This window comes from Microtus pennsylvanicus, chromosome 1 (genome assembly GCF_037038515.1).
Source record: "Microtus pennsylvanicus isolate mMicPen1 chromosome 1, mMicPen1.hap1, whole genome shotgun sequence".
Classification (NCBI taxonomy): domain Eukaryota; kingdom Metazoa; phylum Chordata; class Mammalia; order Rodentia; family Cricetidae; genus Microtus; species Microtus pennsylvanicus.
Window position 1 is genome coordinate 123,529,410 of NC_134579.1, and position 26,629 is coordinate 123,556,038.

General features: G+C 52.7%; 1 protein-coding gene and 1 long non-coding RNA gene across 3 annotated transcripts; one reads left to right on the forward strand and one right to left on the reverse strand.

Moving 5' to 3' along the window:
* Positions 1-1,245: 1,245 nt before the first annotated feature.
* On the forward strand, positions 1,246-26,629 carry Cabp1 (calcium binding protein 1). Of its 2 annotated transcripts, XM_075982447.1 has the most exons (7): positions 7,087-10,319; positions 15,298-15,477; positions 20,231-20,261; positions 20,785-20,928; positions 22,882-22,991; positions 23,189-23,336; positions 26,173-26,629. In XM_075982447.1, exons 1-7 carry the CDS (start codon positions 10,275-10,277, stop codon positions 26,196-26,198), a joined length of 684 nt encoding a protein of 227 aa, XP_075838562.1. In that variant the 5' UTR covers positions 7,087-10,274; the 3' UTR covers positions 26,199-26,629. The 2 variants fall into 2 exon arrangements, with proteins under 2 accessions (XP_075838553.1, XP_075838562.1); XM_075982438.1 differs by lacking the exons at positions 7,087-10,319; positions 15,298-15,477 and adding an exon at positions 1,246-1,960.
* LOC142855867 (uncharacterized) lies at positions 4,085-10,443 on the reverse strand. The gene is made up of 3 exons (XR_012911554.1): positions 10,398-10,443; positions 4,961-5,116; positions 4,085-4,202 (listed from the first exon to the last, which is right to left on the reverse strand). It is a non-coding gene; the product is annotated as an uncharacterized LOC142855867 (long non-coding RNA).

The following is a 26,629-nucleotide window of genomic DNA, read 5'->3' on the forward strand; positions in this document are numbered from 1 at the left end:
CTAGCCTCTTCTAAGTCTTGAGCTTCTAATTCTCCTGTTTGCATCTCCCAAGGCATTAGAGGCATGTGCCACCACACCCAGCTTCCCCCCACCCCCAAAAGAGGAAAAGAACATAGTACTGCTCTTTAGTCCAAGCTGGCCTCAAGTTCACAGCAATCCTCCTGCCTCAGCCTACAGGAATACACTGCCACATCCAGATCCATTTCTTTCTTGGGTGAACATGAATAAAAGTACACCGTGCAGAACAGAGGGACCTCCTCGAAGCCTGTGTACTATTGTCTGCCCATCTATGGCAACGAGGCCAGGCAGTGAGCAGGTTATAGCGGCAGAGTCTAGATCAGGGAGAGGTCCCCACCTCCAAATCTTAACTCTTCCACCACTAAACACCAGTGGAAGAAGGGCCTCAGAGATGCAGAAGAAAGAGAACCCATTCACCGGGTGTGTGCCCTGTCCAAGCACCCGGTCCAGCCTTTCGTGTGTCCAGTGTCTTTTGATGTCACTGAATTTAGTTTGGAAGAATCATTTGCATTTCCCAGAAGAGGGGAAACAGGCTCAGGGAAGTTGATGACACTTGCCCAAGCTACCCAGATGGCAAACAGCAGAGCTGGGATTTGAGATTGAAACCAGCCCAGTGTGACTTCCTGGCTGCCTACCAAGGGCAGGAGCCTCCCAGCAGCTAGAAGGGCAGGAGGTGGTTGGGGAGAGAAACAAGCGCGGCAAATGGATCCCTACCCAGGAACTTGATCACCACCAGGCACTTCCGGGACAGGTAAACCGCAGCCAGTTGCCACCTGGCTCTTCATCTGTTGTGACAACTGTAAATTCAGTAGCTGACTTACCGGGGCTATTACAGTCCCACAGCGCTCTGTGGAGGGTGGGTGGACAGATGCACAGATGCATTCCTTCTAACATTGTTCTTCCAGGTCATCTGGCTCCTGTGTTTGGGTGGTGTCACACAGTGCCCGCATTCTGAGTCTCTAGTGTCCTGTACCCCTTTTGGTCCTTTTGCCAAAGTTGTTCCCTTTGAAGAGTGTACCTTTGCTTACGTTCAGGGGGTGACTAACCGATCCCGGGCACGGTGGGATCCTGCAGACATGATAATAAGTGGCTTTGCCGGTCTTTTTGGGGAGGTTCGCCTGCCCCTTCCCTAGGTCTCACGTTCAGTGCCGCAGCGCCCCCTTGGCCACCAGAGGCGCCCGGAAACGGGACTCCCCGAGCGCGGGGCGGGGCGAGGGGCGGGGCGCGGCGGCACCTGGGCCGCGGGAGAGCTGGGGGTGGGCTCTCGGGGGACAGCAGGCTGCCCCCCAGATCCGCAGCGCCGGCCGCCGGGAGCTCCGGGCTCCGGGCGCAGAGGCTGCGTTGTCACATGGGCGGCGGCGACGGGGCCGCATTTAAGCGGCCAGGGGACGGCGCCCGCCTGCAGCGTGTCCTCGGGCTCGGCTCCCGGCGGGCGCCCCGCTCCCTGCCCTCCGGGGGCCCCGCACCACCCCCGGCGGGCCATGCGAGCGCGGGCCCCGCCGCGATGAGCTCGCACATCGCCAAGAGCGAGTCCAAGACGTCGCTGCTCAAGGCGGCGGCGGCGAGCGGGGGCAGCCGGGCTCCCCGCCACGGCTCTGCACGGGACCCCGCGCTGCGTGGCCGCCGACTGACCGGTCCCTGCCCCAGCTCGCCGCCACCGTGCGGGGACCCCAGCTCCCGAAGGCCCCTGTGCCGGCCCGTGCCACGCGACGAGGGCGCGCGCGGGAGCCGGCGTGGGCTGCCCCAGGCGCACTGCAGGCCCCGGGAGACGCTGCCGCCGGCCCGCGGGAGCGATGGGGAGGAACGGGGTCTGGCGCCGGCGCTCGGTCTACGGGGCTCCCTGCGATCGCGGGGTCGCGGGGACCAGGCTCCCACCGGTGCCCCCGAGGCGGACCCGTTCCTCCACCGACTGCACCCCATGCTCAGCTCCGCCTTCGGCCAGGTAAGGGCCGCGCCCCTCGCCCGCGCTCGGGGCACCGGCGCTCGGGACCCTACGGCGGCGGCGTGTCCCTGGCCCTGCTCGCTCTGCCCGGTCGGGGCGCACCACGACTCATCTTGTCCTCCCGAGGCCCTGGTGCTTCTCCACCCCCGTGTCTGATTCAGCACCCTATGCGCTGTCCACACTCGGGGCCTCTTCTGGGCATCGCTCAGCTGAGCCTGCTTCGCACCTGCAAGAGCGACCTCCCGCAATCCTCCCGGAGATTTCCCCGGTTCGCAAGCGGTGCTTGGAGCAGGCAGTGCCAAACCGCTCCTCTGGCCTCTGGCGACTCTAGAAAGCGAAGGGCTTGGGGTCTGAGAGGCAAAGGGGAGGGCTGGGAGTACTCGGACTTGCTTGTGGATGTGCGACGCTAACCGTTAACTAGAGTGTCCTCAAAGGTCTGAGAAAAGTTAGGCGATTAGAAAGATGGGGAGGAGAAGAGATGTCTGGGCAGGCATGGAGGGTCTGTCCAGAGATACAGCTCCATCTGGAACTTTGGAGGGTTTTAAGGAAGATGGTATTCCAGGGATGCCATCTGGATGACATTAAGACAGTTGTGGGATAAAACCCAGAAAACACAAGCTTGAGTTGGCGTGCATTCTAGGGTCAGGGAGGCCAATGAGCCGTGGTCACCAGAGACCCTCTTTGTTTCTCCCACACCTTTGCCCGCAAGGATTCCAGCCAGCAGGGCATTTACAAACAGCTTCGCCCTATAGTTCAAGGCTACGGTGTGGGATTGTGCCCCAGGAACCTGTGAACTTCTGAGCAAAGCCAAGATTTCCTCTGGTTCCGAGTCCGTAACTGAATGGAACTCGTGGCCGTTAGTTCTGCAGAGGTGCGATCAGAATGCTGGAATGGTTTCAGACGCAGGGGTCTAAGCGTTTCTGTGGTCGTTGCTAGTGCAGAGAAGCCACCTCAAGCTCGCGGCTGGCTGTGTGGAGTCAGCACTACAAGGAGGCCGTGTGTGTTTTGCCTCAGATCTGCTCGTTTCTTTTCAAAACACTACTCTGCAGTGGCTTGTGCAGGTGGGGCTCTGTCATGAAGGCAGCTGCGCATGGATTCGGGTTGCACGGGACTGCTGTGCCGGTGTGACAGGGCCAGCAGCACATGGCTTTGTTCCTGCAGGGAGCCCTCGTTAGCGGTTCACTGAGAGAACTGGAACCGGTGCTCAGGAGCCCTGAGAGAGTTCGCCTGGCCACATTCCGAGGGGCGATGTTCACTGCAGTTGCTCGGAACCGTAGCGTGTTAGGACTGATCTGTAGGTCTAGGCTGGGTTGTGACCCACATGCTACGTTGTTAGTGGGTGATTGCGGTTCCCTCAGTTACCAAGCATTGAATACCCCCTGCACCCGGGCATTGGTGGCACACTAGGAAGGAGCAGTGGAAAACAGAGCCAAGATTTGGGCTGTTTTGGAGCCTATAACACAGCAGTTTGGAAGGGGCTCACTCACTGCCAGTGATCTGGGAAAAAGGACCTTACTCTTGCAAAATTTGCCTGCATGGGCCTATCTGGACTCAGACCCCTTCAGCAACCTGCTATTCAGTTCTTCTGACTTCCCAGCCATTAAGTGGAGACTATTCTCCAGCCCCATGTTCTGGAAATGTCACGGGGTCACTTGAGTCAGGAGGAGCTGGAAGGTCCCATGAAATATTTACTACCTCCCTCAGGAGGCTCCGGCCTCTTGGAGCTGCAGAATCCCCCCACCCCCACCCCAGCACATTCAATTTGAGTTTCCTGGGTGACACCTCCAAGGATCCAGGTGATCATGGACAGCAAAACCAGCCTGGAGTTTTTGTGCCAGAGTCCTCAGTATCCTGTGACATAAGGGAATTATCTTCCCTTGCCATCTCTTTTCTGCATTGACCTTTCTGTCCTTAGAGACAGGGTGGGGACTGGGAGGAAGCAAAATGGGGTCCTGAATATAGACGTTTTCAGATGGCTCTGCTTAGGGCTCGTGCCTCTTATCGTAACGTCTTTATTTTTCACCTTCTTTTTGGACTTAAATGAATTGCTTTCTTTCAGTGACGCTTTTATTTACTTGAAAAATAGAAATCAATCCTAGTGTCTCGAGGAGAATTGAGGGGTTGAATGATTTACGCAGGCATGTGTGTAGAGCGCAGTTCGTTGCGTGGCGCAGAGCAGAGGCGGCTGCTGTGTTTGTTACCGTTGTTGGTGATGGTGGTTAACTCCCAGGATGCATTCTTTCTGTCATTACAGCAGCAGAGAGAGCCAGGATTAGGCACACTAGAGGTGTCCGGATAGACTCCCCACACTTGGGGAAATGGGAGATAAGATTTGCTGCCTGCAGGGGGATAGTGTGGTTTTGAGGCTGGGGTGTGGGGTGGTGGCTGGGAGGACGTTAAGCCCTTGTTTCCAATCCTGCCTCTGCCACTTTGTGTATTTGTGACCTTGGCATCCTTCTCTCTATGGCCTTGGTTTCTTCATCCAGAAATGAGACTGAGGAAACAGTACCTCGCAGGGCTCTGACGAGGCTCACACAAAATTAAGGCTATCAGAGGCCTGGCTCACAGTGAGTGCAGGCGAAAGAGCAGCCTGCATTAATGCGACTGCTCTCATTAATAGTCATTAAAAGAGCATTGTCTGCAGAAGTGCTGTGTAAGGGACACTGCCTCCATGCCGGGTGAGAAGGGCTTAAAAGGAAAGGGCTCTGAGCCCAATGCCAGGGAACCGTCCCTCGTTCTGCCAGCGAAGGACATGCCATCCAGCTGTCCGGGCAGACTACGTGGTGTGACAAATGAGTAAGCAGTCTCGGAAGACTGTGATACGAACAGACACGGCCTCTGCTCTTGCACTCAGCCCGAGAAGAGGCGAATGCAAATAAAGCCCACAGCTCTGGCCCCACCCTAGAGAAGCATCCCTCTTTACCTGGGGGTCAAGCCCAGTGTATATATAACATGTAAAAGGATCATAGTGTTCGTGAATGAATGAGTGACTGATGTCACCTGTGTCCGGGTTACGTAGGATTCCTAGTTCCTGTGGTATGGGTGAAGAAGAGGCCAGGGTCAAGATGGTTTGGGTCCTTTGGGTTCAACCGCACCAAACCTGTGTCTTGAAGGCCTGTGAATATTCATTCCTGCCCCACCAGCTCTCCTCTGGGCCTGGAGATGAGGGAAGAGAAGGTCAGCTTGTGGTTTGCATCAATCATGGATGAGAGAAGTGGCTGAGTCAGTTGGATGAGCATCCTCTGGATGTCTGGATTCTGCATTTGCCTACAGCTGTTTCCGACAACCAATGAGGTACTCAAGACATCAGTCCAGAGCCTACTACAGAATTATCAGTCTGTCCTCATTATCTCCACAGCAACCTGGGAGGGTTGGCGTTATCATCCCCCATTCTAGAAATAAGGACACAGGCTCTGGAGAGGGCGGCGCTTGCAGAGGTCACATAGTAAATAAATGCTAGCACCTGCTACCTGAGTGGCACCATGCTGGCTGGGAAGGGAAGGTGTCCTAAGTGTCCACAGGGCACCCTTCCTGTGTACCCCAGCTTCCATTCTGAGCGCCCTGGCACTAGGTTGTCACCCAAGTTCATATGATGGATCTGATCAAGACCTAGAGTCAGCCTCTCCCTAATCAGGGATAACCGGTGATGAGCTCTCCTCTCATCCCTCTGATCCTGTTATTTTATTCCAGAGTTCAAAGTGTGGCTCCAGACGCCCAGGGGCTCTCAATGAACAAAAAAATAAAACGAAACAAAACAACAACAACAAAATGGGGTACAAAGTGTTCTTTGCTTCTCAAATAAAGTCCCTCAACCTTCAGTCACGCTGCGTTTTCTAGGGAAAGCCAAGCCATCAGTGCCTCCTGCCTCCTGTCCAGCCCAGTTTAGTTTAAGGAGGCTCTAAAACCCCAGATTTGGTCCCCAGGTTCCTCGCTGACCTTAAATCTCAAACTAGTCTCAGCTCTACTCTTACTGCAAAGCAGAATGGACATTTAATTACCTCAAATGTGTGTATGCCGGGTGTGATGGTTCACACCTTTAATCTCTGCACTTGGAAGGCAGAGGCAGGTGGATCTCCGTGAGTTCGAGGCCAGCCTGGTCTACATAGTGAGTTCCAAGTCAGCCAGAGCTACATACTGAAACCCTGACTAAACAAAAACCAAAAGTGATTTAAATAAAATGTGTATGTGTGCTATTGTGCACGTGCATACGTGTGTGTATGTGTGCATGTGTGTGCATGTGTATGTGCAGACATTTGTGTGTATGTACTGTGCATGTATGTATATGTGTGTACTGTGTGTGTGCATGTGTGCACACATGTATGTGTATAGACCAGAAGACATCTTCCAGATGATCCTCTCCTTCCACCACATGGGTCCCAGGAATCCAGTTTGGGTTGTGGGGCTCAGCAGTAAGCACTTTGACCCACTGAGCACCCCCAGAATGGGCTTTGGTTAAATATTTGATTGGTTTTGTTGCCTTCAGTCTCCTGTTTCCAAGGACAGAGGCATTGCCCAAGGTCGACAAGCACCTGTCAGCTGTTATGGCTGGGACTGGCCTGCGGGGGGCAGAAATCACCAGGGCTAAGAAGATAGTGAGTGGCTGCCGTGCCTAGCCCTTTAAGACAGATGCTAGGCAGAGGAAGGGGACAGCTTTTAGGTGCCAAGACAGTGGTCAGGGCCTTGTGTGTATTCCTTCATTTACCACCCGCAAAACCCTGAGAGAGGCACTCTGAGTATCTAAGAGACCGAGACTGCAAAAGTTCCGTGAGAATCTGGTCCGCAGAAGGGCATCCTGCCTCTGCATTCCAAGCTCTGACCCTTTCCTCAGTGGTCTTTTATCTTTTTCCTTTCCTTTTTTTTTTTTTTTTTTTTTGATTTTTCGAGACAGGGTTTCTCTGTAGCTTTTGGTTCCTGTCCTGGAACTAGCTCTTGTAGACCAGGCTGGCCTCGAACTCACAGAGATCCGCCTGCCTCTGCCTCCCGAGTGCTGGGATTAAAGGCATGCGCCACCACCACCCGGCTTTCCTTTCCTTTTTAAAAAAAATATTATTTATTTATTTTTTTGGTTTTTCGAGACAGGGTCTCTCTGTAGCTTTGGAGCCTGGCCTGGAACTAGCTCTTGTAGACCAGGCTGGCCTCGAACTCACAGAGATCCGCCTGCCTCTGCCTCCCTAGTGCTAGGATTAAAGGTGTGTGCCACTACCACCACTGCCTGGCAAGATTTATTTATTTTTATTTTATGTGTATGGGTGTTTTTCCTGTGTGTAAGTATGTGTACCCCATGTGTGCCCAGTGCCTTCAGAGCTCAAGAGAGGGACACTGGGTTCCCTGAACCTGGAGTTACAGAGGGTTGTGGGTGCTGGGAACCAAACCCAGGTCCTCTGCAAGAACAGCAAGTACACTTAACGTCTCAGCCGTCCCTCCAGCCCCTCTCAGTGGGTCCTAATGCTGACTATCGATTAGAGTTCCCTAGGGAGCAGAGTAGACAGCTTTCCGCGCGCAGAGAGCCACCTACACCCACAGGATTTTCAGAGCAGGTTCCAACAGTCAGGGCTGAGGACCTGTCTTAGTCTATGCTTTTCTGTTTAGTTAGACCTGAGGCCCAACATAAGCCCCGCTGCTAAGTTGGCAGGTTTGTCATTTCAGAAAGACTTTATAGCTGAGTGTGATGGTGTGTGACTTAACACCACACACAGAGAGGGCACAGTAGGAGGATCCAGGCTTCAAGATCACAACCAATTACCTAGCGAGATCAGGCCAAGGTGGGTCTCAGCGGGTAAAGGTGCCAGCAAGTGCAGCAGCCTGAGTTCAAAACTCAGGATCCTCACGGTAGAAAGAGAAAGTTGACTCCAAAAAGCTGTCCTCCGGCTCCCACACACTGCCTCTCCTCACACAGATCAATAGACGTAATTTTAAAAATGAACAGACAAGTTGAGTGGTGGTGGCGCACGTCTTTAATCCCAGCACCCAGGAGGCAGAAGCAGGATCTCTGTGAGTTCGAGGCCAGCCTGCTCTACAGAGTGAGTTCCAGGACAGCCAGGACAGTTTCACAGAGAAACCTTCTGTGAATCCACTCCCAAAGAACAATAAACAACAACAACAAAATCCAACAACATAAACACCACAAACCCAGCACCTGAGAGGCAGAGGCAGGAGTCTCCTCCACAAGTTCAAGGCTAGTCAGAGCTACAGAGCAGACAATCTGTTTCCTAGGTTTTACAGGAAACCCTATTACCCAGTATAGCCCATGTCTCCTTCTCAGATTCTGTCTACAAGCCTCTCCCGATCTCCACAGACCAAGTTACAGCTCTCCCCTGTCATTATCAGAGTTTGTGGGGCTCTTTCTTAGCATTTATCTTAAAATTGGTAAATAACTATGCTCCTCACTTGCGGCTGCCCACCAGCGAGGATGTAAACTCCTCTTCCTCCTCATTGTTCCCAGAGCCAAGCACAGCGCCCGGCACATAAACGCTGGGCAAATGATACTTCCTTCTTCCACTTGAATAATTACTTATCGGTGCCTATTATGTACCACAGGCTTTCCTGTATGCACTTTATTAGCCAGACAGGGAAAGTCCCATTTTCTAACGGAGGAAACCGAAGCTCAGGAGTGAAAGGCGATCACAGGCAGAGCCTAGTCTCAACCTCAGACCCCAGATCCTTTCTCGCTGATGGGAGGACATTGAACCTGACCCCTGGGTCAGAATAGTTCCTCCTTCCTGCTGTTTTGCATCTGTTAGCTGTCTGTTTTTCCCTTCCCAGCTCCGTGCCTTCTTTACCCTCTTTCCTGCCCCTTAGCTGGTCCCACGCAGGCTCCTCCTTTTGTCCTCGGGGAGTGGCCTCTCCCCCTTTTCCCCTCCTCCTAAGAGTATGACCCAAACAAGGCATCAAGAAATTGCCTTGGCTAAACCATTCTCTGGTCAGCAACTGCACCACAGCCATGGTGAACCAGCCAGCGATCTACTTTATAACCTCCTAGGACAGAGTCTGTGCCACCCACTGGGCAATGTACCCAGCCATCTTCCTAATGAGATTTCTAACCAGACACCCAAACAGGACGAAAGTCCCCCGGAGAGGAAGCAGTCTGGGCTGAAGTATGTGATTGCATCAGGGGCCTGGGCGTGGGTCAACGTCCTCTTCCGTCTCTGGCGCCCCCTGCTGGGGAAAAGCTGGATACAAGGAAACAGGAATCTCTGGGTACCGGCTACAAAAGCAGCTCTCAAACAAGGACATTCGAGGCTTGAAAAGAATTTTCTTGCCAAAGCAAGAATTTGGAAGGATAAGGAATATCCAGTCATTTGTAAAGTTCCAGCTGTTGGACTTCGAGGACCATTTTAAAAAGACAGCCTCCCTGTTCTGCACGCCAACGAAAGAGCCTCAATCAGGATTAGGCACAGAATGAGGGCAACCAGAGACCTTGGTCACGTCCTCTGTTCCAGGACCTCCTCCATCCTGCTCCTCCTCCCCATATCTTGGCTCCCCAAGGGTCAGGGAGCCTTCACAGAGCAAAGAGAGCAGAAGGAAATAGCTAACTACAGCTGTGGGTTCAGCTGCACCGCCAGCCCCGAGCCTCATGTCAACGACGAGGCAAGTGTGAAAAACAGAGCGTAATAGAGACGTCAAAAGACCTCCCAGGCCCTCGACTGAGAACCACCCAGATGCCCATCTAGCTGGAACTGCCAGTGACTGCTGAAGCATGCTTGTCCGGCTCACTGCTCTGCAGAAGCGGCATCCATCTCCCTGGGGTCCTGTGTGTGCATGCATGTGTGTGGTGTACGTGTTTGCAAGCGGCAAGGCACCCTGGCTTTGGGGGCCCAAACTAGCCAGCTTTCCCTTCTGGCTCGGCTGGCCTAATTCCCAGCTGCAGCTGCTACCTTGGGTCCCCCTCCCCAAGGCAATCTCCCTGCATATTTGGCGACATGGAAAGGAGGGGCTGAGGGAAGGGGAGAAGCCGAGAAGAGACTCTAATGCTCTAATCTGATGTTGGCGATCGGAAAGGCTTCCCAGCGCCAGTGCCCTCTGCCGTCAACTCTCCAGAGGCTCTTTTCGGTGCCATGCACCCTTCCCTTCTGCCTTTGTCTCCTTAAGAAAGTTAAACCTAGATATACAAATACACATACAAACCACCCGGGGAAAAAAAAGCAGCAGGAGCAGGCAGACGAGCACGCGCGCACAGGCTCAGCTCTGTCCTGGAGGAAGAGCGGCACAGGCAGAGACGCTAGGGTTGGCAGTGACCCAGACTGAGGTCTCTTGGCCCCCCCAGGAGCCTTCTTCATGGACCCAGAGATCGCCAGTGGGGCTGCATCAGTGTAGGATGGGCAACTGCGTCAAGTCGCCATTAAGAAACCTCTCTAGAAAGGTATGTTTGGAACCCCCAAGTCCCTAAGGTTGGGGGCATCCTGCTGCCTGCACCAGGGGGCATGGAGTGGGTGGGTACCTGATGATGCTCGCTACTCTTCCAAGGGAGTCTGCCCAATACTGTGTCCCTGTTCCAACTTCAAGGTACTCTTCTTAGCAGATTCTTATGTCCTAGGCAGGCTCTGAACTAAATAAAGTTAAGACTGAAGGGTAGGGGTGGAGGGGTAACAGAGTCGGGGAAGGCCATATTTGGGATTCACACAAGAGCTAAGAAAAAAATCCTGTGACTTTGGGACTTCTGGGGTGTAGCATGAAAGGTGAGGATTCTTAGGATGTCAGTGCATAGCCATCCCAGAGTCTTACAGAATCAGATACCCTTCAGGAGCAGGCCCGAGGGCTCGTAGGGGGTCTGTGTTTCTTGCTGGTACTCTCTAAGCCTTCAAAATTGGTGTTTGAAGAAACCCCATGAACCAAACAAATTTCTCCTTTTGCTTCTACTCGCAATAATTCTTGAGTCAGGTGTGAGAGTGTCAAAGGACCAGGTCTTAGAGCCAGGGTGACTTCTTTTGAGAAACACGGTGCCCAAGAAATATGTGGGTCAGGAGCCTACGTGAGTGTCACTTTCCTGGGTGGATTTATTGCATTCTATGCTGTGACAAGATTCTTTTGCCAGAATTCCTTTGGGAAAGCGAGTGTTCTCCCGTCGGGTGTCTTTAGGAAGGTCTGGGTCGTATCTGCAGCGTGTCTTCCAGTCGGGGCTCACTTATATTGTTAATCTTTTGTAGTCAGGCCATAGACTTAAATAGACATAGTGTTAAAGAAAACGGCACTGATAAAGATATTTGCCTCCCGTGTTTTCATTTTCCAAATAAGAAATGATTGCCAATTGAGGGGGCCAGGGATCGGAGGGTCAGGTGACTTAGGTAAGGTTTTGGATTGGTGGATGGAGCCTTCACGCGGGTCCCACCCTATCTTCTCCATCAGGTTTCTGACCTCTCGATTTAGGACACTTGGGGCTTTTTAGCCTATCGTCTCCTTTGGCTAAGCTGTTCACATCAAATTCCATTTAATCTTCCCTGCTCCTTGGATTGCTCGGAGCGCTGCTGTTCTGTTGTGTGTCCCCAGCCTCAGGGTCTGTCATTCTCTTAAGGGGAGTCTTCTGCCTCTTAGGGGGGTGATTTGGGGAGACAGAAGCTGATCTGAATTAGAGAGGCTGCCAGGCGAACACCAACACAAAGGGCCGTAAGCTTGAGGAGGTAGATTTAGGAATGAGCTCTTTCCTCTGCCTCCTGCCAGACAGGTCTCCTCTTTCTGCTCATGTGATCTTGGACAAATTAGCTTTCTGTGGCTTAGTTCCTTTCCCTACCAATCACTTGGGACTGCTAAAGTCTACCGACATCTTCCAGTGTGTGTATATTAATGGGGATCAAACCCAGAGCTTCACACATGCCCCAGGCCTAAGGTGGGTTTTTTTGTTTTGTTTCATTTTATTCTGCTTTTTAGAAACAAGAGCTTACACCGGAGCCTACGCCTTGGCATCTCTCGTATTGGGATTATAGGTGTGAGCCGGTACAGCTGGCTCCTAATGCTTAACTCTTTTCTTTTTCGCTTTTTTTTCCTTCTTTCTTTTTAGACAAGAGCTCACTGTGTATCTGTAACTGGCCTGGAACTCGCTAGAAAAACCAGGCTGGCCTCAAACTCAAAGATCTTATGACATGCATCACCACCGCCAGTTCCTGATATGTCACTCTCAGAATGACTGTGCGCTGTGCACGATGCTAAGTGGATAGTACTAGACACGTTAGGATTTCATCTCCACCAGAGATAAACAGTGGGGCAGAGAAGTGGAGACCATGGGGATGGTCGCCACTGCCTTCAGGATTTTGGTTCTGTTTTTTGCTGTTTGTTTTGTTTTTGAGGTGAGGCCTCTGTGGTAGCCCAGGCTGGCCCAGAACTTGCTCTGTAGCCCAGACTGGCCTGGAACTCAAGATCTTCCTGCCATATGTTGGAAATATAGTATAAGCATGAGCCATCACCCAGGCAGAGCATTTATTCCTCAGAGCCTTGTGTATGTAAGGCCTGAGCCTCTACCACCGAATCACGGTGCACCTGGAGAGGTTCTGGATCCACTGGACACGTGATCTTAAGTCTTAGCAATTATTTCTTTTTCTGGTTTATTTGCAACATATCAGACATCTGCCATCTCACTCGCTCTTTTCCACCAAATAGTCCTCTGGGCTAGTTTGCAGGAAAGCGAGCTGGATTCAGAGATAAGGGTTTCCAAGGTCACTCAGTCGCCAGCAGCAAGCAGAGCTGGGATTTAGAGCCTGTACCATGTAAAGTCAGAGATAGTATTTTATGTGTGCTTTTTCGTTCTCCCACTGCCAGAAATGTTATTAATAAATTCTCAAATATGATCTCTGTGATCATCGAGTCCGACTCCCTAATCGGTGCAGCACAATGTCCCCTCCCATCTCATTCAGCACACACTCCTCAAGCTCTCCTTGGCCACGAGCGGGGGATGGGGGGGTTGGGGGGGGGGAGTTTTGACCTGTGCGACCTCAGCCAGCTTTTGTTGCTCCAGAGCCAGAGGTCATGATGTTCTCTGATGAGCTGGCCTCTCCTGGTTCCAGGCCCCTGGCTCAGCTTCTTCAGTGGAAGCTGGGGAGCTGGACACGGTGATAGGTAGCCTGTTTCAGGCCCTGAACTGGGCAGGACCAGCCTGTCAGGTGCCATCATCACCGGCTAGGGAAGAATGGCTGCCTCCTGGGACAACCTGGTGCCAGGCTGAGTTATAATCAAGAAACGCAGTGGAAATTTCCCGCCACCACTGGTTCCTTCTTTTTGGGAGCAAATTCTTATCCATCCATCTAATGCCTTTGCTGATTGACAGATGTTCCCCACTGCCTCCTGGCACCCAACATCTCTTAACTTGCTCTACCAACATCGCTATTGTCACCATCATCATTGCCGTAACTACGGCAACTTCTGTTATTTGGCTTTTACTGCGTTCTAAACACTGTACAAAGCACTTTGTAGACAGAAGCTAATTCATTGCTCACGAGACCTTGTGGATAGAGATGATTGCCCCTAGGGTGTGGAGGATGCTGGGGCACAGGGAGATGATGCGAGCTGTGCAAGGTCATATAGCAAGCAGGTGGCAGACCAGAGCTTTTCCCAAGATGGTGTCCGGAGCCAACACATTAGGGTTCTGTACCACCTGCCACCGCCTCCTTCTTGGACTGTGCTTCTCCTGAGCCAGCATGTGTGAGATTCAGCCTAAGACAGAAAGTCTGCTTCTCCACAAACACCTCCAATACCATTGCTTCCTGGAGTTAGCCCACACCCGCCCTCATCTAGTCCCGGGCTTCTCTTGGACCCCTTCTTAGAGGGAAAGACTCTATTCTTTACTAGTTCCTGCATAGGTTCCAGGGTGTGAGCGGATGGAGAGAGATTCCAGCTAGAGTGGGCCTTGGTCTGCCTGACATCCTTTGTGTTCAGATATTCCCTACAACTCCCCCGGCCTTGGTCTGAGATGCTGCATCTCCTTTGAGGACCTGACATAGTGCTCTTCCTTCTCTAGGTCTGGAAGGGGCTTAGGGCGTTTGGGGGGTGGGGTGGGGCTCCATCAACAGCCCCTCTGGAGGAGGGCTTAAGGGAGAAGTTTGAGAGGACAGGGCAAGGGAGGGTCCTCCAGGCCAGGCTGCCCGAGTCCATGCGACTTTTGCTCAGCTAGAGGCAGCTAATTAGAAGAGGGCTGGTTGGGACAGAGAGAATGCAGCTCTGTGTGTCTCAGGCAGACAGTTCTCTTGGGAGTCCAGCTACCCTGCCTGTCCTTGGGGATGTTCTGCTACTGACTCCCACACTGAAGAGAGGCTGTCCCTTGTAGGGCACAGTGCTGGGGCATGGATTCTTGAGAGGCACTGGGCATGCTGGGAGCCTGGGTCCAGCCATATGTTATGTCTGGATGCTGCTGTTATCCAAAGGGGAGGGTCTGTGGAGCAGTGCTGACTTTTTATAACTGTGGGAATTTGCAGGGAGGACGAAGGGCTTGCCGGGGCCTGAGAGCGCAGCTATATTCGGTCAGCTGGCGAGGCCCCAGCCACAGCCTTTAGAGGTCAAGCAGGCCAAGCCAGCCTGGGCATGGGGCCAGGGAAAGAGGGAGGGTAGGCAAGGGAAGTTGTTGGAAGCCTGCCCAGTCGTGCCGGCACAAGCAGGTGGAATCTGGGTACAGGTGGGTCTTGTTGGACCACTGGTGCTTTGAACCAGATTTGGCACCTGTGGGCTGGAATGCAGGAAGTAGAGCCGTCCTTTTAGGGTGGGTACACAGCACCCATTGCGCCCATCCCCACCATTCTCAGCCTACCTGCCTCATTTGTCAACAATGGCATCTATGTTTGCGACCTCTAGTCAACAGACTTGCTGAGCCTGTTTGCTCTGTGTGACTAGCTCTGCTCATCCTCTGGGCCTTCCAGTGGCGATGGGGGGGCGGGGCGGGGGGAGTCCAGCCGGGGCAGAGTCTGAGTTCATCAGAAATCTGGGAGACAGGATGTAGGTCTGAGGGTTGAGCTGAGACACTAGGAACACTTGTGGGAAGGACACGGTTCTGTGTGGCACTCTGGGTTAGGGTAGAAGCCTCCCTCTGCTTCACTCTGTGAACCGCATGCACACAAGTGCGTGTTTTCCTGTGTATACATGTGTGTGTGTGTGTGTGTGTGCGCGCGCGCCCATGCATGAGGGTACCTTACTTCAAGCATCACATCTAACTCTCCAAGGATAACTATTTCAGCCAGGACTGGAGCCTCCATCTGTTGGACCAGTTATAAACCGCCCTTGTACAGGCTAAAGCTCTCAGAACTTTACCACGTGACTCTCAAGGATCTCCTAGGATCAACAGCCAGGCCCGGGGCTGGGAGGGCCCAGATGGACGGGGAGGTGACGCCTCACCTCTCTTTTTATTTGCTTGGTGTTGGTTGAAGATGCGCCAGGAGGAGAAGACCAGCTACAAGGTGGTCCAGGCAAGTGAGGAGGGACTGGCAGCCGGCGGCGAGCTCCCGGGACCACTCTTGATGCTGGCACAGAACTGCGCCATCATGCACAACCTGCTGGGTCCTGCCTGCATTTTTCTTCGAAAGGGTTTTGCTGAGAACAGACAGCCTGTACGTAAGTTGGCCAGCTGCAGCTGGCTGAACTTGGCTTCACAGGGCATGAGGAGATGCTGGGAAGAAAGGGGGTTCTGTAAGCAGCAGCCCCTTATCTTCAAGCCCCCAACTTAAGAATCTGATTCTTGGCTCCAAAGTGAGTCTGTATCAACCAGCAAGAAAGAATTAAATTGGGGGCTGGAAGGATGGCTTAATGGTTAAGAGCACTGGCTGTTCTTCCAAAGGAGCCAAGTGTGGTTCCCAGCACACACTAGGTCGCGTCTCCAGTCCCAGGGGATCTGTTACCCTCTTTTGACCTCCGTGAGCATCAGCCATGTACACCATACACATATACTCATGCATGCAAACCACTCAGATGAAATAAAATAATGCTAATAAAAGATTTTTAAGCAAAATAATAAAAGCAGAGACTGGGGAGATGGTATTTGGTAAAAGACCTGAGGTTAGTCCCCATCGTTCACTAAAGCTGAGCATGGTGATGGGTGGGTCTTGCAATGGGTGCTGGGTGGATCAGAGACAGGAAGAGCCCTGGGCTCACTCGCCAGCATATAACAAGTGAACCTCGGGCCCCAATAAGGGACCTTGTCTCAAAACATAAGGTGGATTGGGCCGGAGATGGGCTGGCGAGATGGCTAAGTGGTACTGCTCCTTCAGGAGACCTGAGTTCAGTTCCCAGTACTCATGGCAGGCAGGTCATGAGTAACTCTAAACCAGCTCCAGAGAGAGCTGATGCCCTCTGGCCTCCAAGAGTATCTGCACTCATGTGTGTGCACACAACCCGTAAAAAAAAGGTGGAGGGAACGTAAAAAACAACATTCAAGGTTGACTCCTGTTTTGCCATATGCACACTCCTACATATGCAAGCACACACACACCTATACATATATCCCTGCACACACCCCTCTACACACCTCTGCACATATACACTTACACATACACCCTTGCACACACACCTACACACCCACCTGCACATACATACCTGCACACAACACTGCTACAATACTGCCAGCACACACACCTGCACAGACACCCCTGCACACACACATACCTGCACACACGCCTACACACACACACACACCCTTGCATACACACCTGCACATGTACCTCACACACACAGATAAATAAATCAGCATATACAATCCTTTGGGAGCCTTACAGAGTGCCCACGGAATGCTGAGGAAAGCAAGACTCTGCTAAATGTCTTGGCAATTTGTCTCCTAAAAGCCCCATCTCCCAGAGGCAGGTACTTCTATCATCCCCGTTTCACATGTGGGGAAACTGAGTCGGATGCAGTAGCATACTTGAGGTCACACTAGCAGTGTCAGGGGTAGGATTCAAACGCGGATAGCCCGGCTCCGCAGATTCTGTGCTCTTACCAGCAATTCTGTGTACGCAGATGCTCTCCTGTTATCCTACCCCGTGATATTCATTGTAGTAGCCCTGATCACGTGTGGCTAGTGACCTCTAGGGATGTAGCTAATGAACAGAATTATTCATTTTTATTTTATTTTCATTAAAAGCCATTTTTGCTGAGGATTGAGCTCAGGGTCTTGTATATGCTAAGCATATGTTCTATCCTGAACTCTTCCTCAGCCCTCCAACTCAAATGTAAGTAGCCATGTGTGGTCAGTGGCTGCTGTACTGAATAGCCTCCTACAGGTCTGAGTTACCACAGGGAAGCGGGTAATGAGAATGTCATGGATACAAACATTTGTAGATTGCATTGGTTAAATTTCACGTGCTGAATACTTGCCTTGAGGAACACACATAAAGGCCTGTGAAGTAAGTACTGTTACAGAGCCATGTTACAGCTGGGGGGGCTTAGATAATGGGAGTGACCCTCAGCTAGGCGGTAGCAGCTACAAGCTTCGCACCTGAGCCGGTCTGACTTTAGGTTCTGGGGACTTCTCTCTAACTGCATAACCTGGGAAGGAACTATGTATGTTCCCAATGCTTCCTGCCCGCCCCTGCAGGATTAGTGCATGTTTCAGTGTGTAATCCTACACACACATGCTCCTCCACTGCCCTGCATGGGGTTGGGGCCATTGGGTGAGCCTGGGAACAGCCACCAGGCTGCTGTTGCGGGTTCACTGAGAGGAAGTGCCTTGCTTTGCCTCCCCTTGGAAGTTTGGAGCACAGTGGGGCAGAGTGGAAGAGTCTGCAGTGTACTCTTCCTCCCCCAGACCTGCAGAACTCGGCCCTGGAACAGCAGCAAGCTGCTTAGGGTTTGGGAAGGGACGGGGACTCTAGTGAAGCAGCTTGTCCCACTGAGTCTTCTTCGCACACTTGTATACACATGCATACAGTCAGTTCCCCATTTCCTGGGGTCCCCGCATTTGGGGATTAAAAAACAGTAGATTAAGAAATGATTTGATGGGCTGGAGAGATGGCTCAGAGGTTAAGAGCATTGCCTGCTCTCCCAAAGGTCCTGAGCTCAATTCCCAGCAACCACATGGTGGCTCACAACCATCTGTAATGAGGCCCGCAGGAAGAATACTGTATACATAATAAACAAACAAATAAATATTTAAAAAACAAAAACAAAAAAAAACTTAAAAAAAAGAAATGATTTGATTTATTTATCTTCGAGACAGGGTCTCTCTGTGTAGCCCTGTCTTTCCTGGGTTTTCCTTGTCTTTACTCTGTAGACCAGGCTGGCCTCGAACTCAGAGATCCACCTGCCTCTGCCTCCCAAGTGCTGGCCTGGCAAGAAATAATATTTTTAAAATTGGCGTCTGAGGCTGGAGAGACGGCTCAGCAGGTAAAGGTGCTGCCAAGACAGGAGACCTGAGTTCAGTTCTCAGAACTCACAGGGTTGAAGGCAAGAATCAACTGCTGTAAGTTTTCTTCTGACCTACACACACGCACACACATACACACGCACACACACATGCACACAAATGCACACATACACACACACATGCACACACACCACAAATGTTAAAAAAAACTTTTATCTAGGGCTGGAGAAATTGTTCAGCGGTTACAAGCACTTAGTGTTCTTGCAGAGGTCCTAAATTCAGTTCCCCAAATCACCTGAGGCTCACGACTGACTGCAACTCCAATTTTGGGGGATCTGATGTCCTCTGGCCTCTTAGGGCACCAGCCTGCAGGTGGAACACATGCACACATGCGGGAAAAACACTCATATACATCAAATAAAAATAAATCTTTCAAAAATTTTTAATTAAAAGATAAAACCTTGTACCTGCACTGAAAACACATAGATTTTTTGTCCTCATTTTTTAAACAATAAAACATAGCAACTATTTGCATAGCATTTGCAGCATATAAATAGAATAAGTCATCTCAAGATGATTTGAAGTATGCCAGAGGAGGTATGCAAATTATATGCAAATTGCATGCCATTTTATGTAAAGGACTTGAGCATCTTTGGATTTTGGCATGCCTGGGGTTTCTGGAAATCAATCCCCCACTGATAGTAAGAGATGACTCTACTCGCTTATTTTCACTTACTGATGGTATAATACACGGACATACATCTTTCTGGCCACCCAGGAACGTCCAGGAACATATATTTCGGTCTGGGAGCAGGAGCGACCCTTGCGCACATACACTCTGCCAGCCTTTAAGGGAAAATCCTCGCAGTCCTGTCCTTTAGACAACACTCCCTTCAAGTAACTCTTTCCCCTCAGCTAGAAACCCCCCTGGGAGGACCTGGGAAATCTATAGCCTGCTCATTCCAAACTCACACACACTTTGAACAACAATACAACCGTTCCCTCTCGACAGGATCATCAGACTGGGTGCCTGTATCCGGGAGGCACTGTCTATGGGCGCCACTGTCTCCACCGTCATTGGCCCCACTGACCGAAACAGTCGTGGTGCACAGCTGAGCTGCCTCATGCTCAGCACGGCATCTCTATACATCTGTGTTAATGATATGGGTCCTTGTTCCTGCTGTGAGCCTCCTTAGGGTCACAGACCTGCCTCGTACTCTTCCCATTCGAAGGCAGAGAGCTGGAACATGGTTACCCATATATGTTCTGTACCTGTCTCTCTCCTTCCCCGGCAGACCTGGGGTGATGGATGTCCCCATCAGGACCCTTCCCTGTGTCTCCCTAAATTTGCTTTTTGGAGATTTCTCTGGTACCAGTTTTAATGCCAAGTTTCTGTGGTTCCCTATGGAGATACGGGCTCTGCTGGGGGCTGCAGAAGCTTGCTTTGGACACTGGCCGTCCCGGGTCCTATGCTGTGTCCTGTAATGGGCAGGGTATAGGCATGTGGACACATTGGGGAAAGGTGGGGACAGTATCCAGGATGCTGGACACAGCTCCAATTCTTCCTCATCTAACCTAAATCTCCTGTTCTCCTTCTGGGGCTACCTGTGTGGTCCCCTATCTCCCACTGTCCTGCTCACTTCTGATGCCTGGCTCCTCCCGTGTTCTTGGGTGGTGACTGCCCCTGGCCCTGTTTTATTTACAGGTTTCCGCCTCTGGACCAGCTTTGTTCCCAGCTCATTCTTGCGTCTGGAAAAGGGTGCAGCGCTTTGGTGGCCCCGTTTCTGTGGGGACTGTTGGGTTTGGGACTCCTCCATCAACACTCTTCCATGACTCTAAGACTTGGGGGACTGCTTCTCTTCCCCCATCAAAGTCCAGAAAGACCTCTGCTCAGTTCCTATCACTCCCCACCTAGAGCCTACTGCCACTTGGATGGCCCCCATTGGATGGGCATCTTGTGAGTCCTAGGTCCCTTGCTGCTGCTAATGTGACCTGTTCTCTTGTTTCAGGACAGATCATTACGGCCAGAGGAGATCGAAGGTAAATCAGGCCCTCAGGGGAAAGGGCTGCTCTTCTCCACTGGAAGGTGGGGTGGGTTTTGTTTTCATTGTTGTTGTTGTTGTTTTTGTTTTTATGAGACAGGGAAACAGGGTTTCACTGTGTAGTCCTGGCTGTCCTGGAACTCACTCTGTAGACCAGGCTGGCCTCAAACTCACAGAGATCCGCCTGCCTCTGCCTCCTGAGTGCTGGAACTAAAGGCGTGTGCCATCACCACCCGGCTGGTTTTTTTGGTTTTTTTTTTTTTTTGAGACAGGGTTCCTCTAGCTAGTCCTGGCTGTCTTGCAGCTCACTATGTAGAATAGGCCAGCCTTGAACTCACAGAGAGCCACCTACCTCTAGGTGTTGGTGGGAAGAGTCCCAGCCACAAAGCAGGGCACACTGGGCAAGCAAGAGCCCTAGAGGACTCCAGGGTCTACCTCTGTGAGCTGGTCCTGGGTTGTCTGTACCTGAGACATCTTGGGGTCCTCTCTCCAACCACATCTGCCCCTGCTCGTTTCCCCAGAGCTTCGAGAGGCCTTCCGAGAATTCGACAAGGACAAGGACGGCTATATCAACTGCCGGGACCTGGGGAACTGCATGCGTACCATGGGCTATATGCCCACTGAGATGGAGCTCATTGAGCTGTCCCAGCAGATCAACATGAACCGTGAGTCCCTGTCCTCCAGGTCACACAGGCCTGGCACCGAGTTTTGTATCCAGCTCTGGGGCCCAGTTCAAGCCACTTATCTTTTGAACCTCAGTTTCCTCCCATGTAAAACAGGCTTGTAATGAGACAGGAGAAGTAAGTTAGCGGATAGGTGAGTAACAGCCTAAAATCTGGCTCACAGTAAGAAGTCAGAGGGTGCTGTTAGCATTATGAGTTCCTCTATCTTTATCTGGGTTCTCCAGAAATAGGGATCTAGGTTCAAGGTGTTTATTAAATAAGGGAAGGAAAGTACAGGAGGGAGCAGGGCCGTGGGAAGGGGCCCACACAGGATAGACTCACACCAACTGCTACCCAGGGCACTACAGCGTAAACACACCCAAGTTGCTATAGAAGGCTGGTAGTGGCGCACACCTTTAACCCCAGCACTTGAGAGACAGAGACGAGCAGATCTCTATGAGTTTGACACCAGCCTGGTCCACAGAGCGAGTTCCAGGACAGGCTCCAAAGCTACACAGAGAAACCCTGTCTTGGAAAAAAAAAAGAGTTGATATAGGGACAGGGAATGGCTCAGTTTGTCTCACATATTCAAAGCCCTGGTTTGGCTAGCGTGGTTGGCCAGCAAGCCCTAGGGATCCTTCTGTCTCCAGCTCCCGCTGCTGAGAGCACAGATGCACAGACTGCTTCAGTCAGCACTGGGGAGATAGAGAGAGAGGGTCAGCTCTAGATGAGGCCTGAAGAGATGGTCCAGCAGTTATGGGCACTGACTGTTCCTCAGGAGAACTCAAGTTCAATTCCTAGAACCCACATGGTGGCTTATCACTGTAGCTCCAGAAGCCTCTGAGCCCTTCAGGCTCTGTGGGCATCAGGCATGCACATGGAGTACAGACATGCAGGCAGGTGAAAAACTCACACACATAAAATAAAGTAATAAATATTTTTTAAAAAATGTTTAAAAAGAAATTCAGGGGCTGGAGAGATGGCTCAGCGGTTAAGAGCATTGCCTGCTCTTCCAAAGGCCCTGAGTTCAATTCCCGGCAACCACATGGTGGCTCACAACCATCTGGAATGAGGTCTGGTGCCCTCTTCTGGCCTACAGGCATACAGACAGACAGAATATTGTATACATAATAAATAAATATTTAAATATTTAAAAAAAATAGAAAAAAAAAGAAATTCAAGGTCATCTTCAGCTACATAGCAAGTCTGAGGCCAGCCTGGGATACATATGACTCTGTCTTGATGAAGATGATGGTGATGGTGGTGATGATGTCAAGAGAGGCAGTATAAATCTATAATTCCAGGGCTGGAGAGATGGAGACAGCTGAGGCTTGCTGACCTAGTACCTGAATCAGTGAGCTATGAGTTAGTGAGAAACCCTGCTTCGAAAATAAGGAACATGCTTGGCATTGGCCTCTGGCCTTTACAGATGGACATACACCTGCATACACTAGACATAGGTAAACATTCAAAAATAAATGTTATGGGGAGTCCCCTAGCCCTCCCACCCCCAGCCCCGTGTTCCCTGTGCTGCGCTCAGTCCCTGCTGAAAGTTGTAGTCAGCAAGTAGGTGCCCAGTCTCCTTCCATCTCCTGAGTCACTTGGGAGTTGAATTTGTATTTGCACAGCTAAAGTAAAGTAAGGTTTGGGGCACGTGGAGCAGGTACCCGTAAATCTTGTCCTCTTAGCCTTCCTCCGAAAGCATCTTCTCCATTGAAGTTCTTCACCCTGATCTGCCACCCAATGCTTCTTTCTCCTGTCCCGTTTCCTTTTTGTCGACTGCTCCTTTCCCACTCCCTGGCCACTCCTTGAGTCATTCTGTGGCAAGCCCCTTGTCTGTGGTCTGTCCTCCTTGCCTTGGTCACATCCTGGGCCTGGAGATGGGGGCGACCACAGAGGTTCCCTAGAAGGCAGTGGGTAGGTCGAGGATGACCCACGCCATTCTCTTTGCTCCAGTGGGCGGCCATGTGGACTTCGATGACTTTGTGGAACTAATGGGACCTAAACTCCTGGCAGAGACAGCAGATATGATTGGTGTAAAGGAACTGAGAGATGCCTTTCGGGAGGTGAGTGACGGCTGCTGACAGGCAGGGGTGGGCAGGCCGAGTCCCAGTCTCAGAATGACTTTGAAGGGTTCTGAATCCCTGGGCCCCGGATCACGGGAGGGAACTTGGTTAGAAAAGGAACCCTGGCCTAGGGGCCACTGCTCAGCTTTGAGGTTGCTGCCCATCCGTGCAGTCTCCGTTTCTCCTTCACTCTCCAGTTCGACACCAATGGTGATGGGGAGATAAGCACCAGTGAGCTGCGAGAGGCCATGAGGAAGCTGCTGGGTCATCAGGTGGGACACAGAGACATCGAGGAGATTATCCGCGATGTGGACCTCAATGGAGATGGACGAGTGGACTTTGAAGGTAGAGGGGTCTGGAAACCGCTGTGAGACTGCGGTGCACCCACCCCTCCTCCCTGCCTTTCTTCCATCTTACCTGTATCTTACCTGTGTATACACCGATCCACCCCCATCCCCCACCCCACTCCTGCATCCATCTACTTGGCCACCTTTCATACCTCTCACTTGCTCGTACCTTTGTCTGTCCAGACGCCTGTTCAGTTTTTCATCATCTCTAAAGTCATCCATACAACTGTTGGTCCACGCATTTATCCTTCCGTTCATCCTGCTCTTTATCCGTCCTCGCATCCATCTCAGTATCTTTGTCCCCGTCCACACCTCTGTCAGCCCGCACCTCCGTCCACCCACACCTCGGTCCGCCTGCTCCTCCGTCCTCCCACTCCTCCATCTGTCCTCCCACTCCTCCATCCGCCTGCCCACTCCTCCATCCGCCTGCCCACTCCTCCATCCACCTGCCCACTCCTCCATCCGCCTGCCCACTCCTCCATCCGCCCACTCCTCCATCCGCCTGCCCACTCCTCCATCCGCCTGCCCACTCCTCCATCTGCCTGCCCACTCCTCCATCCGCCTGCCCACTCCTCCATCCACCTGCCCACTCCTCCATCCGCCTGCCCACTCCTCCATCCGCCCACTCCTCCATCTGTCTGCCCACTCCTCCATCTGTCTGCCCACTCCTCCATCTGTCTGCCCACTCCTCCATCCGTCCTCCCACTCCTCCATCCGCCTGCCCACTCCTCATCCGCCCACTCCTCCATCCACCTGCCCACTCCTCCATCCGCCTGCCCACTCCTCCATCCGCCTGCCCACTCCTCCATCTGTCTGCCCACTCCTCCATCCGCCTGCCCACTCCTCATCCGCCCACTCCTCCATCCACCTGCCCACTCCTCCATCCGCCTGCCCACTCCTCCATCCGCCTGCCCACTCCTCCATCTGTCTGCCCACTCCTCCATCCACCTGCCCACTCCTCCATCCGCCTGCCCACTCCTCCATCCGCCTGCCCACTCCTCCATCTGTCTGCCCACTCCTCCATCCGCCTGCCCACTCCTCATCCGCCCACTCCTCCATCCACCTGCCCACTCCTCCATCCGCCTGCCCACTCCTCCATCCGCCTGCCCACTCCTCCATCTGTCTGCCCACTCCTCCATCCGCCTGCCCACTCCTCCATCCGCCTGCCCACTCCTCCATCTGTCTGCCCACTCCTCCATCCGCCTGCCCACTCCTCCATCCGCCTGCCCACTCCTCCATCTGTCTGCCCACTCCTCCATCCGCCTGCCCACTCCTCATCCGCCCACTCCTCCATCCGCCTGCCCACTCCTCCATCTGTCTGCCCACTCCTCCATCCACCTGCCCACTCCTCCATCCGCCTGCCCACTCCTCCATCCGCCTGCCCACTCCTCCATCCACCTGCCCACTCCTCATCCGCCCACTCCTCCATCTGTCTGCCCACTCCTCCATCTGTCTGCCCACTCCTCCATCTGTCTGCCCACTCCTCCATCCGTCCTCCCACTCCTCCATCCGCCTGCCCACTCCTCATCCGCCCACTCCTCCATCTGTCTGCCCACTCCTCCATCTGTCTGCCCACTCCTCCATCTGTCTGCCCACTCCTCCATCCGCCTGCCCACTCCTCCATCCGCCTGCCCACTCCTCCATCTGTCTGCCCACTCCTCCATCTGTCTGCCCACTCCTCCATCCGCCTGCCCACTCCTCCATCTGTCTGCCCACTCCTCCATCTGTCTGCCCACTCCTCCATCTGTCTGCCCACTCCTCCATCCGTCCTCCCACTCCTCCATCCGCCTGCCCACTCCTCCATCCGCCCACTCCTCCATCCGTCTGCCCACTCCTCCATCCGTCTGCCCACTCCTCCATCTGTCTGCCCACTCCTCCATCCGCCTGCCCACTCCTCCATCTGTCTGCCCACTCCTCCATCCGCCCACTCCTCCATCCGCCTGCCCACTCCTCCATCCGCCTGCCCACTCCTCCATCTGTCTGCCCACTCCTCCATCCGCCCACTCCTCCGTCCACCCGCACCTCTGTCGGCCTGCACCTCTGTGTTCTGTTCCTATAGTCATACTCCTCCTTCCAGCTGCTTGTACTTCTACCGGTATTTCCATTGAGCTCTCTGTCAGTCATTTCCCCATGGATTTTATATCCATCTGTTCATACATTCATTCATCCTTGTGTCTGTCCTCCCATCTGTCTGTCTGTTCACTCACTCATGCTGTCTTCTGAGGACCATACTTTTTGGCCTGACCTTAGCCTGTGACATCTGACCACAGTTCACTGTCCCAGTCACAGTTTCTACCATTCCTTCACTCTGAAATACTCGAGTTATGTTAGCCTGTGAAACCCTCCTGTGAATATGCTATTCTTTGTGCCGGGTGCTGTTCATTTTATTTTCCACTTAGGTTAAATTGTTTTCATTGTGTCTGTCCACCCATCCATCCAACCATCTAGAATATATGTGTGTCGTTCCATGGCATGAGTGTGGAGGTCAGAGGATAACTTCCATCAAATGATCCCATGGCTCAAACTCAGGTCTTCGGGCTTGGCAGCAAGCGCCCTTACCTCCTCAGCCATCTTGCCCACGCTTGAGTGAAATTCTGTTTATTTTCCAAGACCCAGTAGTGAGAGTCCTTCCCAGAACACTTCCCTCTTCTGCAGACTGAGCCTCTACTTTTCCAGCCCTTGTAGCACTTCACAGAGCTGCCTTACAAAGATGCAGCGTGGAGGTGGGGGAGGAGCAGCCTCGAAGCCAGGGCAATAAGGACGGACCGACGGTGGTAGTGTTCCTACTGGCTCCTGACTGGCACTGTCTCCACCCTTTCCTGTCTCCCTCCCAGAGTTCGTCCGGATGATGTCCCGCTGAGGCCTCCAGGGCTTCTCCAGGACTGCCAACTCCCACTTGCTGGGAAAAGAGCCGAGCGCGCTTCGCTCGCTCCGCAGTAGATGCCCAGAGCCCAGGATGTACTGGCGGATGGGGCCTGCCTGCACCCCGGGGAGGTGCCCACCCCGGATCCCCACCCCTCCGCACTGTGAAAGACTCACAACTCCTGCAACTGGAAAGGGGCGCCCACCAGCGAGGAGGCCACAGTGCCAAGCCGCTAGAGGACGTGCAAGGCGCCAAGTGCCATGTGCCCAGTCGCTGCTGACTGGCTGGGTGGGCCAGGGAGCCCGCCAGCAGACCCCACACAGCATGTCTGCCCCGGGGCAGAGCCTTTCAGCGCCCTCCTGAGCTCTATGCCCGTCCCAGCTCGCCTAGCCCTTTGATCTCAGAACCAATAAAAAACGAGAATGTCA